General features: G+C 46.3%; 1 protein-coding gene across 2 annotated transcripts in view; it reads left to right on the top strand.

Annotated features, from left to right (window-relative positions):
- The first annotated feature begins 720 nt into the window (after nt 1–720).
- Nucleotides 721–13,031, top strand: part of LOC135388308 (uncharacterized) — a 48,362-nt gene continuing 36,051 nt past the window's right edge. For both annotated transcript variants that reach the window (XM_064617773.1, XM_064617774.1), the window contains exons 1-5: nt 721–1,457; nt 2,966–2,983; nt 3,457–3,483; nt 6,947–7,151; nt 12,121–12,274. In XM_064617773.1, coding sequence (XP_064473843.1) covers nt 7,066–7,151; nt 12,121–12,274 — 240 coding nt within the window. In that variant the 5' untranslated portion in view covers nt 721–1,457; nt 2,966–2,983; nt 3,457–3,483; nt 6,947–7,065. The remainder of the gene's footprint in view (nt 1,458–2,965; nt 2,984–3,456; nt 3,484–6,946; nt 7,152–12,120; nt 12,275–13,031) is intronic.

Below are 13,031 nucleotides of genomic sequence, written 5' to 3'. Positions count from 1 at the left end.
AAACGAGGTCCGACTGTATTTATGGCAATTCACAACTTAGCTCGAATAAAATAAGCAATGCTTCTCCAAAAACATCATTTCTCGGCGACGAAATGTCGCTGCTCAAATGGACCAGGAAGTCGCGCCATGACCAGACGCGACAGCGACAAATTCTGCAGCGCGTCGCGTGTCGCTTGTTATGGGGTCCGCGCTTTAAACGTGCGCCGAAATCTCGACGCGCGGCACACCACATTTAGCGTCCCTCGCGGAACACGGCGCGTGTCTGAGCAACTTGTACCCTTCCACCATGTTGCCACCGTCCTCGGCCGGTTTGAACCCGCAATCTTGGGATCAGCAGACGGACAGGCTACCGACTGATCCACTGAGGCCGGCTGATATACTAGAAAATGTATTCATTTATTGCAATGATTATTATATTATTATACTCCTAGCAGATACCATATGAGAAGTACGCAAAATAAAACACGGTGACGGAGGTGCCATGTGTTTCCCACTATCACCTGTGTACCAGTGCAATTTCGCGACTCCGGTAATATGTGTGCAAAATATTAAACATTTGTGTTACCAATGTGATATTACATTCTAACCTTGTTTGCACGTTACAAGACGTTGCGTAGCGACATGCAAAGTTCTGCCAACAAGCTTTGCAGTCCCCGGAAATATACCACCACTAGTGAGCACTAACGATAACGACATCATTGTAACAGGAGCATCACCATCATCATTATCATAGAACGGCCATAGGAGCTCGTGGAGTATCAGAGCATTCCTTGTACAATTACACCGCATTTCCTGCTGAATTACAGGCATGTTACTAACGTGGGCTCCTGTATTCTGTTTCTTACAGATTTATTCTGACCGTAATCGGTAAGGTGTATCATGGTTACTAATTGATGCATTGATTGATGTTGTCATAACAAGATTTGAGGACGCATGGTATGATAACTGCGTGTTGAAATGTGGCGATTCATCGCGCATCTGTTTCAGGATCAACTCGGGAGTCCTGTCCAAGCTGCTTGCTCTTACCCACTTCTTACCACGTATACTAAAGCTGGCACATGTTTGTCACTCAGCTTTTTGCTTCCAGCGTCTGCAGCAGTAAATTTAGTCATAAGGCAACGCCCTAACATGATATGTTTCTATTTATGCTAATGAACATTCTTGCGACCGCTACCACTACCGCCACCACCACCACTGCCACGATCACTGCCTCACCATATATATGTAGTTTTCCCTGTGTGCTTGTATGAATTTTGTTTTCGGTGTTGTCTGTCCATTATAGCGAAAAGTATATTGTGAAAGCACTTCAGGGCGAAGGTAGTGTAAGACGCACATTTGTTCCATTTATTAACTGCATATACTTTCCTTCCTTGTTGACTTATCTTCTAATTTAGAGATCACCAATCCGACACCCGCGTCTCTCAAGACCACTTCAACGGCTCCCCGCACAACTACCAGTAAGTCTACTAGTTTCAATGAATGTTATCCTTTGTTTTTTAACTTATATAAACTTCTAATTTTCATTACCATTCTTCGCTCCTATAGTTGAAGAGCTCCAAACTGTTATCGCTGCAGATGACGCCGGCAGATAGCGGGTGCACACCCCTCCTGTGCCTGACTAGACTTTGCGTCACTGCGTGCGCAATGTGAACCTTCTTTTTCCTTGTGTACACAAGGCGATTTCCTATGGTATAACTTAACATCGGAAGCCCTCTACAACAACGATAGAATAGAAGTAGTTGTCACGCCAAAGATCAGCAATGTGATGTCAGCCACTTCGAAGGAATAAGGCTGCTGTCTGATACCCCTGGCACATGAGACCGTTTAATGGTTAATGAAAGCAATGGCCATTGAACCAGAGTCGTTTATAGAGAGTGTTTGGGCATACGGAGGAGCTTAACTTGAAGCACATCATACGACGCCACGGCTCCACGCCGTGCACTATAGACGGCCCTCTGTTTACAAACATGTGACGTCGCGATAAGACCGGTTCGAGGTTATATTTTTGCTCTGGTGGGCAAGAGGCGGGAAGAACGCGTCGGCTGATAGGCTGATAAAGCTGATAGTGCCCACCAGCATGCCTTGCGCGGTGGCGTTACGTAATCAAGGACGTTGGGCTGCAGGTCGTCTATTGTTGCCCCATCGTCAGCCGTCTCCCGACGGCAGCTTGATGCGGAGTGTTGCTGATGTTGCAAGTAGAGAACACACGTGCGCACTTCCTCCTTCCAAAGCCCTTCTCTCCTTGAATTCTTTCAGTAAGGTAACAAAGCCCCCCCCCCCCCCACCTCAATATCACAGGTGGCTGTGGGTAATAAGCCGGCGATTCCAGTAGATTATTTTGAGCGCGACAAAGCATGTGTCGGACACCTAGCGGATCGCGTCAAAATGGAGCCCGTCCGATGGCTTTGAAGCGCATTCCGCTTGGATTCAAGCTTTTTGGGCTGCGCAACGACGACTCTGGCGTCAAAACAGGCCCCACCCACGAGGCGCGAAAGGGTCATAAAATGGCCAAACTCTCTCTATAAACGACTCTGCAATGAACATGCCCGTAGCGCCATCAAGCGCGCCATGTGTCAACTTCTCAAACAGCATTGTATCCCATTTTCTGTGACATGTTCACACGTTAGAGGCGCGGTGGCGCTATCAGCATGTTCAATTATCATTGGTCTCAATGGTCATTAAGGACTGCCCGTGTTACAGGGTACCATTATTCTCAAAATGGCTATCGTGAACACTTTCTGGCCTTCTAAACCCTTCCTATTATCTCGTGCTCGAAATGTCATGTTCTACGTCGTGTGTTCCGCGTTTGTCCCTGGTTAAAAGCCCTCGCGAGAACTCTCGTTCGCCTTCCTCGGTATAATGCAACAACAACATGCAATTAATAAAAGACTTTAAAAAAACGGGAAACGCGGGGGTAGTTTTTGTACATGTTGAAGTTCGCTCATATCGAATATGTGTGTTACAGCTACTGCAATTGCCAAAGGTAAGCGACACAAATTTAGCGGTCTCAGTGTCATTTAACTCTCGAAGCGTGAAGATAGCCATATGTGTTAGTGGTAATGCACTGAAATTTTGAAAAGATTATCAATTAACAGTTACAAAGAAGTGGGTCTAGAGGTGTTAAAATTACAGAGGGCATATGGAAAAAATGCACTGTATCCCCATAAAGATGCTAGTGCTTTTACGGGTAGAAAACCAAGCGTTAGTAAGGAAATGTAAGGTAAGTAAATGTTGGGGCGGCTGCTTCAGGGCGCGAGCAGCCAGTATAAAGGGTTAGGGATGACGTGTTAAATGAACCCTTTAACGCGGCATCCCTCCCTTGAAATATTCGATGCCAATGATGAGGACAGTGGCCAGAAGTACTGCCCCTCCTCCAGTAACTACTAGATACAGGAAAAAGATACTCTTTAGTGAGTTACTTAACGACGCTGCTGGTGTGAAATATGTACGTTACAGACACAACAACTACCACGACAACTACACGTAAGTACGGCAGAACAACTACAATACTCCTAGTATCGAACTGTGGCACACTGTTCATTATTATCAAACTACGCCTTAACATAGGCAATTCTGACATTTATTGACGTGGCATAGTAGTTATTACCGCCCCTCACGGAGCACACGGAGCTTGTTGGCGACATTCCGCCACATACGAGAGGTGCCCTTGAGGCGAGCGAACTATGTCGAACTTGGGGTAGTTCGATAGTGATGCTATAGCGAACGTGGGATCCTGTTCGAATTGCATTGCTCCTTGCTGTTATACAATCGTCGTTCAAGGTTGACCGAGACTTTCGAGAGACTCTTTAAATACAATGGAAAATTTGGGAAGCTCCAAACTACGTCAGATATTCAAAGTATTCACCGTGCGCGTCTAGACACAGCTGCCATCCCTGTGGCAACTCTTTGACGCCTTTGAATGCTGGGCTGTTGTCGTAGTCACAACGGGACATCTTTCTGGAGGTCTTCGTCTGCGAGGAGCGTCTTTCCTCCAAGGTGCTGTTTAAGGGGCCCAAACAAATGGTGGTCACCTGAGGCTAAATACAGGTTGTAAGGGGCATGGGGCAAAGCCTCCCAGCGCATTCTGACCAGGGTTGCCACTACAAACTTCACGGTGTGAGGCGGGACACTGTCATTAAAGCTCAGCTCCGCCGATTTTCGACTGTGACAGAATGGAGCCATGCTTGGGCTGTGCGTTCGTTTCCGCACAGGGAGTATACATGTGAAAAATTTTCACCCATTTGTTTGTAGTTTTTAAGAAAACAATTTTTTAAATTTCCCTGGCACGGCGGTCCTGTGGTCGGCAAACCCTGACCAATCCCGGCTTCGTCCTGGCTTAGCCGCGCTCGTGGCTTGGCTAACGCCAAATCGTCGATGCGATGGCGGATATCTATGGGCGAAGGTGAATGTTTTGGGTGTGTTCCGTGATAATTGCTGTCGTTACTAGCCTCAAAGATAGTTTTGCCGGTCTTCTTTAACAAGCCTTACAGGATGGCCTCGCTGTGCAACGATGGCCGTCGTGAGCGGACATTCTGTGCCCGCACTGTGCTTCATGCTACCAACAAGACCTAACACTTAACGTGTGACGTACTCGTACGCATTCTCAATAGCTTTGGCAGCGCACTATGCGCGGACTTGCTGCGCGTGCAGAAAGCACCACCAAAGCTATTGAGAACGAGAACGAGTACGTGCTCGAAGACGAAGTATTTCTTATAAGAAACATGATAAAACGGTGCGGTGGTCCCCGATAGCTCGTGACAGCTATTTCAGCACGATACAGCGGCCATGACGGAGTGTAAACACAAATTGGTTGCCAGGCAGAGCTGGCTAGGTGTGGCTATCCAATCCGCGCAGTTCCAAGTATGACGTCACAAGTGGAACCGCTGCCCGGTAGTTTTTCTCAAATTTCTCACGAAGGAGTATGGAAATTTGGAAAGCAATGTGCGTTTATGAATGAAGTTGGGACCACGGTTCTGAATATCACAACGTCTTCATACTTTCGGAACAGCAGCGGAGCTGCACTTTAAGGAGAATGACCCTTCCGGACAACACCCCAGGTCCTTTCATGCGAGTGCCGTCTCGCGTCACTACAACTACGTCAATCGCGACCCCTTGCTCAAAGAAGTCCACATGAATGACATCTCGCATGACTCGGGAGCAGACTTGTGCGTAATGCGTTACTAGTAATTGCGTTACTTGCAATCAATTACTTTTTGAGTAATTTTTCGAGTAATCAGTTACTTTATCGTCAAAGTATTTTTTCCAGTAATGAATTACTTTTCTGAGTAATCGATTACTCAGTAATTTACTTGTCGCGCAGAGATTAACTTACGTTTCGTAAGTTTGCCCCAAGTCAAGTCCCTCGTGCCGTCAGCCTTTTTTTTCTTCGGGTCGTTCTATTATAGCAAGCCGAGGTCATTATAATAACGTTCTGGAATATCAGGGTCTCTCTCCCTAATCTCTTCCTACAACAGTGTGGTGGTACCTGAAGCTTTAGAGGTTTAGTGAGTCACGGGGAAGTTCCACGCAATGCTCTTCCACAAACGGGTCAACGTCTTCTCGGGACATATCTACCTGTCCTACGCGTTTTTATTTTTCGTTTTATTTCAGCTGTGACGCTGTGACGCCCTTTTTCTCTTATTTCTTTCTTTCTGTGGCACACAAAGACGCGTATTTCTTATTTCTTTCTTTCTGGGGACGCGTGTTCGCTGGCGCGACTGCAGTTGGTCGAACGTGTGTATGTAGTTCATTTTTTTTACCATATCCCGTCCTTCTCCAAACTGTCTGTACCATTTTATGCCCTCTTCTCTTCACATCTTTTGTTCCCCATATACTGTGGCCATTTGTCTTTGCAAAATCTCGGTTTGACGTTCTCCTTCGCAAGGAACTCGATTATGCATGGCTGCTCCACAGCTACAGAGTCACTGCTGCCCGCCTGCACGTGCCGCTGACCCGAGAATGATTACACTTTGCCCTCCGAAAGCTGTATTGATTTACACTTAAACACTGATCTTTCTCGAGTAGATGTCTCAGTCTGCCTTGAACGACCCCTCTAATTCCATAATGAGAAGAGGAGATCTCGAAATGTAATCTGACGAAACATACATTCAAGACAATGTGTACTGAATTCGTGATTACCAGAAGTTCGAGTACCTTGGAGCCTACTGGGTAAAAATGAGAAGATGTTGTGTCGGAATTTGGAAATCTATAGCAGCCAATGCATGAAACCGCACGCTTCTCTCAAGGGAAAGCTTACTTCTGATTGTGAGATAAATGTGTCTGGCAGGAGGGGCTCACTGAAAACAACACCCGTGAGAGCCGTTACGCTCAAAATCGACGTATTTCCAAAGTTACACATAGTTTATATCAAGTGCCATTGGCGCCTTGGGGTAGAAAGAAAATATTCGTATCAAGGTCACGCGACGTTTCCGTGATGTCACACGTAATCGTCACGTGTGTGTGCGTCATCTCCTACACCTGTTCCTGACATATCCTCGTAGCGGGACGCGAATAATTCTGCGACAGGAGCGGCCCAGGCAAATCCTTCACACAGTCAAGACAAGTGGAAATGAACATCCCCGTCCAGTCAAAATATCGTCAAGCTGATGTTGTGCACACATCTCTCCGCGCGGGAATTTCATAACATGTGGATTCCAATGATGCAAATTGCCGATAATGAATTATGCCTTTAAAGTCGGCGAAAGAAAGGAATCGTAGATAAGTTGAGTTGCAGGATGCACTACACGTGGTTCAAAAACTGTCGTGTTGACGCTTAGAAAACGAACTTTAAGTTAAGGCAGAAAACTCGTGCCGTTCGGCACACCTACGGACATTGCATTTTCCGTACCTATTACATACACATTTTAATAGAGTTCCCTCGCAGAGGAGGAACAACGAACGTAGCCTACGCTGTTTTGCGCTGCTACCATTATATTCCGAACTGCAGGTCTTCCCAAAAGAATACTCTTTTGCATCAAGGATGATCCAAGCAAAGAGTTGCCAGACGGCCTGTGCACCTTCTCCGTGTTCTCAAACTATGTGGGTCACTCGGTGCCCGACTTCTTTATGGGCACTCATCCCACCATAAAGGAATGGTTTTCACTGGCCGATAAGGCCACCGTAACCAAGTTTGGCGTCAACATTGTAGAAGGGTACGTACTAGGATCGCGGATACAATGCGTGCTTTTCGTCTCTGCATAAAGCCGAGCTGCTAACGTGAAAGTTAAAGCTGTTGTGACGCTTCGTCCCCTGCTCCTCCGGATGAATGTAAAACGCGTTTATATGAATCAATGTGAAACTGGATTCCAAAGTTCACAGATAAGGGAGTAATACTGTATATTCGTACAAGCGACGCTCCCACGGAATATTCTGTGGAAGAAAAAACTTCTGCTCACGGAGTCCAATTTCCGCCGCGTCTTAAGCGCAGTGTTCCCACAGAGCTGGAGTATCGACTGTGACGTACAGCGCACCTAGCGTGCACACGCTGGCCCACACGACGATGAGCGCTCCTGCTCACGTGGCAACGGAAAGCTATGAAGTTTTGCGAACCTTTCGCTATAGTATCCTGGGGAAACCCCATCTTGTGCGACACAGATAGACGCGTGTAACACCATCACTGCGCACCTGTTTCGCGAAAGTCCTAACCCACGCCATTCACGTGCGGCGAGTCGCAGCGCGGCAGCAAGAACTGTGCATACACCTGCACTCTAAAAACAGAGCTTCGCCGCATAGCACGCTGCTGGCCAACCAGCATCCCGAATGACAACGGTCTCTCCCTTGACTCGATCAAAACTGGGGGCGTAACCCATTTCTGTGGCATCATGTAGTCAATAATTGCCACAAAAATGGCTACGTGCCTCCCGTTTTCAGCAAATCAGGGGAAAGAACGATGATTCACTCGGATGATATTTGGGTAAGAGTGCGCTATGCAGCGAAGTTCATTTTTAATAGTGTATAACCAAAGGCAAACATGCAGATCTGCTTTTCAACCACACTTAAAAATGAACTTCACTGCATAGCACGTTCCTAGCCAGCAATCATCCCGAATGACAATACGAAGGGAACCCAGAGACGGGGAAAAGAAAACACGAAACACACACGATCCCCCCTGTGTCTGTCTCTTTCCCTGTCTCTGGGTTCCCTTCGTATTATCATGTACCAGCTCGCCTGCGCCCTTGCACTTCTTCCGTTACTGTATCCCGAATGACATCGTTCTCGCCCATGATTTGCAGCTACAATTACCAATTATGCAGCGCGTAACTGTTACAAAAAAGACCTATACGTCTCCCATTTTCAAGAAGTCATGGACGAGAACGATGTCATTCGGCATGATGGCTGGCTAGTAGCGTGCTGTGCGCAGAACTTGATTTTTAAGAGTTCACCCGTTATGCATAACGGCGCATTGCTTCTTTGTTGATATTGCAATATCGTCGTTGAAAGTAGCAGCTCGTTTGAGCAGTGAGTTATTTCGCTTCTAAAAACAGAGGGGGGGGGGGGTCGAGGTAGCTTGCCGCTGTTTGCCGCACTTACAACAGAATTCCAATTGGTTATCTTGCCTGATTTGTTGAGAACGGGAGGGTGCGCCTTTTTGTGACACTAGTGCCCATGGCCGTGGAACTCCCTCATACGTCATCTCAAAATTCAGTTGTTGCCCTTGTTAACACTTATGCGGTTATGACGATTGTGACAAAAAGGTGTACTCCTCGTGCTTTCCAGGAATCGGGAATGATAACGGTATGTGGCGAAGTTGTGTCTTAAAGAGTGTTTAGTAGCTGATTATCTTTCCCACTCTCTCAGAAATGAACTTCGCCGCATGAACACGCTCCTGGCAAACCATCATCTCCAATGATATCGTTATCTTCCCTGATTTGTTGAAAACAGGAGGCGTTCGCCTTTTTTGTGACAATTATGAACAGCATAAGTTTCACAAAATAGACGTGCGTCTACCGTTTTGAACAAATCAGAGCAGATAAGGATATCATTCGGGATGATGGTTGGCCAGGGGCGTGCTATACGGTGAAGTTCATTTGTAAGAGTGCATACGTTCTGTACCCTAGCAGCCGAACGCATGCACCACCCTATGCCTACACACTAGAAACGGACCTTCACCGCAAAGCATGATCTCAGCCAACCATGATCTTGTGTGACAACGTTCTCCCCCTTGATTTTATGGAAACAGGGGGCGTACGCCATTTTTGTGACACTTCTGCAGTATGATAATTGTCACAAAAGGCGTACTCTCCGCGCTTTTCACGAATCAGGTATGATAATGGTATCGTTCTGAGTGTGTTTTAAGAGTGTAGTTCGCACATACTCTCTCGTTCTCTACACCCTTAAAAATGAACCTAGTCAACCATCATCTCGAATGATATCGTGATCTGACCTGATTTGTTCAAAACGGGAGGCGTACGCCTTTTCTGTGACAATTATGAACTGCATAAGTGTCACAAAATAGGCTCCGCCTCCCGTTTTCACCAAATTAGGGATAAGAACGTTGTCATTCAGGCTGATGGTTGGCTAGGAGCGTGCTATGCGGTGAAACTCATTTTTAAGAGTGTACCTAAGAGCAGACTGTGGTTCCTGGGATATCCTGCGGTTATCATACCAGGACAGGCAGGACGTCCGCAGGAGGGCGAAATCGGTGCTCAGGGTATCCCTCAAGTGTTAAACTGGGACTCTCGCATGTCCTTACGATATTCTTTTGGTTGTCCCTAGGAGGTCATCAAGGACCGATGTAGGAAAGTGTGATGACGCAGCAGGGATATAATCTAGCATCATTTTATTGTACCTTATTTGTTTTCGTCAGAAACCACACGCAGTCTTGACTAGAGTCACTAAATATTTAGTGACTCTAGTCCTGACCACTGTTTGGTTTCACTGATTTCACTGTTTCATATTGACAAACTGCCGTGTAAAGTGTAGTACTTTTTATTAGAGTCACTAAATAGGGGACTCTAGTTTCCATAACGGAAATAAGCGCGACGACTAAAAAAGACAATTCTAGAAGGCAAAAAAGAGAAGGACGAAGTCTTGCAGGGAGTACACAAACGCCGACAAACTCCTTCGAAAGGTACTGGAATTCCCTTCCCTTCCAAAGAAAAATCAGGCACTGTTCATTGCTTGCTATGCGATCCTCCGTAGGTTCGACAGTACTGCTCGCCTCGGACACAAAACGAATGGTGTGCTATTCAAGTTTAATTACATTTAGCAAACACACAATACTCAAGCGAGGAATTGCTTGAAGTGTCAACTCTCAAGCAATGCGAAGTCTATGATCCTACTTCTTCCTACTTCTTTTGGTTTGAGACATTCGTGTAGGACCTTCAAAAGTCAAAAGCAGTGCTACAGAATCGCACTTTTCTGTTTTTTCCGCGGTAAATGTTCCAAGTATCAAGGTGCCTATGTGCCTTTCCGGAAGGGAGCGTCTCTTCTGACGAATGTCATTCAGCCCCTGGGATCGGCCCCGAAAGCAAAATAAATGTGTCACTCAATATTTGCAGTCTTGAGCTACCCTTGAGCTACCTACCGAGACTGGCACAGGATGTACCTGAATGACTCCTCACGGACAATCCGCGAGTGTCAACCTCAGGACATTCTGGGAATACAAATCGCAGGACGGGGACACGATGACACTGTGAGGACGTCCCGGGGACCGTCTGTGTTCTTGGGGAAACTCTTAAACTTCCACGAACTTCCACGCATAGCACCCTCCTGGTCAATCGTCAACCCGAGTTTCGTCGTTCTCACCCCTCACTTGATGAAAACAAGGGGCGTTCGCCATTTTCCTGACAATATGCCTAATGCTACAACGCTCTTAGAAATGAACTTCACCGCATAGCACGCTCCTAGCCAACCATAATCTCGAATGACATCGTTATCTGCCCTGATTTGTTGAAAACGAAAGACGTACTTTTTTGTGACAATTATGAACAGCATAAGTCCACAAAAACGCGTACGCCTCCCGTTTTCAACAAATCGGAGCAGATAACGATATCATTCGAGATGATGGTTGGCTAGGAGCGTGCTATGCGGTGAAGTTCATTTCTAAGAGTGTAAAGTGCCACCACCACCACCATTTTTACGAGTTTATACCGTCAATGTGTAGTGGGCTCTCATGTGTCTCGTCAAACGAGTTGTCCGATCATTGCCGAAGCTCGTTTCAGCAGGAGACCACCAGAGCCGTATATTAAAAGGGAGTCTGGCCATTGGGAGGAGTCACAAAAAGAGGCTCGACCTGTCAATCACAGTTTCGCTCATCTGATTGGGCTGTTTTTACCAAGGGAGTCGCCATGACACCTTACTGCCACCCAAAATGGCGACGAAAACAAACAGTGGTAAAGCGGTGATTTCACAACAAAAAAATTTCACGGATTACTCTGATTTTGCGCTGCAAATGTACATTTTCATATACGTTTCTTGGAAATCAGTTTCAACGTACGTTCATCCATTCATATCTAACCGAAAATAATACGTTTTGTCGCCGATGTTAGGCCTAGTGAACACTGCGATCACAGCGAAATCGTAACCAAAACGGCACTGTGCTGTACAATCTTATATTTAATTGATGTATTTCATGGATATAAACATTCCTGTCTCTTATATTCCAACTATTCATGTAGTTTGTTTAAAAATCATACCGACAACAGAATGTGTTCCAGCAGGTGGTTCTGCCGGCAGCAGTACAACGACGGAAGCAGACGACAATTCCCGACGTGCCTTACGCTCCCTAGGTGGCGCTCATCAAATTTGCGCTAACAATCCACTACTTTTGCAGATTGCGAGAGGTATCCATTTCAATCCCATCCAATCCACTTGCCACCCAAAATGGCGCTGCCCGTGTTGGATAAGGGGGCAAATAGTGAGGATAGGCTGATTGATAGCGCCCCATATTTCAAGACTTCATTGGTCGGAAAGCTGAAAAAGTGGGTGGAGCTTCAGGTATAGGCATGACCCATTAATGGCCAGACTCCCTTTTAATATACGGCTCTGGAGACCACCAGTCGGAGGCCCCTCCGCATTGTCTCCCTTCATGAGAAAGTACTTTCGGAACCGTTATCGTTCCCTGTCTCTCATTCTCTCAAGATCTTTCATTTCATTCCCCCAATTTCCTCATTTCCTCAGGACATTCTCAGAGACGAAGACGGTTATAACGGACGAAAATGAAGCCCTACGAAGCTTGTGGCTTAAGAAAATTCGCAGTTTTGGTGTACTGGACACTGAGATCACACCAACTACAGATAAAAAGGATATATCAGGCGTCGTCGACGTAATAAAGGTGAGCTTCATTGTACCTGCTAGCAGTATATCAGTGAACAGAGTTCCTTGCAGCAGTGATCTTATGGTAATATGCTGAGAGCCTTTCCCGCTGACCAAGGAGGTTATCGTACCCAATACTGATACATTAGAGAAAATATGGCTTCGTGGTTTCGTGCAACGGCACAAATTTGGCATGTTGGGTTCTTGCCAGAAATGGCACATTTCGGTTGTGCGGTATAGTCGCTTATCGCGAAAACGTATGAATTTTAATTGTGAAACGTATAAAAGCCATTGCCTTGAAACAAAAGAACCTGTTGCCCTTTTCCCCGTGTGGAAGCAGCACGATATGCACCCATTACAGAGCCTCCCCCCATATACACACCTATTCAGCCCGATAAATTATACTGGAGCGCTGCCACCAAGTGCTATGGTGTCAGCGTTAGTTACCACTTGTTGCATCGTAGTGTGAAGCTGCCAATAGGAACAATGTAGGGCATGGCTTGGACGTGTGTTCTTAGGCTGAACACGACTATACAGGATTCAAAGCACATCGCTAGAGTGTCAGTCAGTAGCAGGTATGCGACAGAACGTAGTTTCACGGTGCATAAGCAGAACGAACAAAATTTCCGGGAATTTTTCCATTTCGTGGAGATGCACGTGTAAAACGGAATTCCGAGGACTATGAGGGATCGGTGTAAGAATGTCAGCTGAGTTACGAGACTAAGGGCTCAAGTGGACGTAAGTTAGCAAACTAAGTCCCACGACCAAGTCACTTG

This window comes from Ornithodoros turicata, chromosome 3, assembly GCF_037126465.1.
Source record: "Ornithodoros turicata isolate Travis chromosome 3, ASM3712646v1, whole genome shotgun sequence".
Taxonomy (NCBI): Eukaryota; Metazoa; Arthropoda; class Arachnida; order Ixodida; family Argasidae; genus Ornithodoros; species Ornithodoros turicata.
The sequence above is the reverse complement of the archived record's forward strand: the minus strand, read 5'-3'. Positions and strand labels throughout refer to the sequence as shown.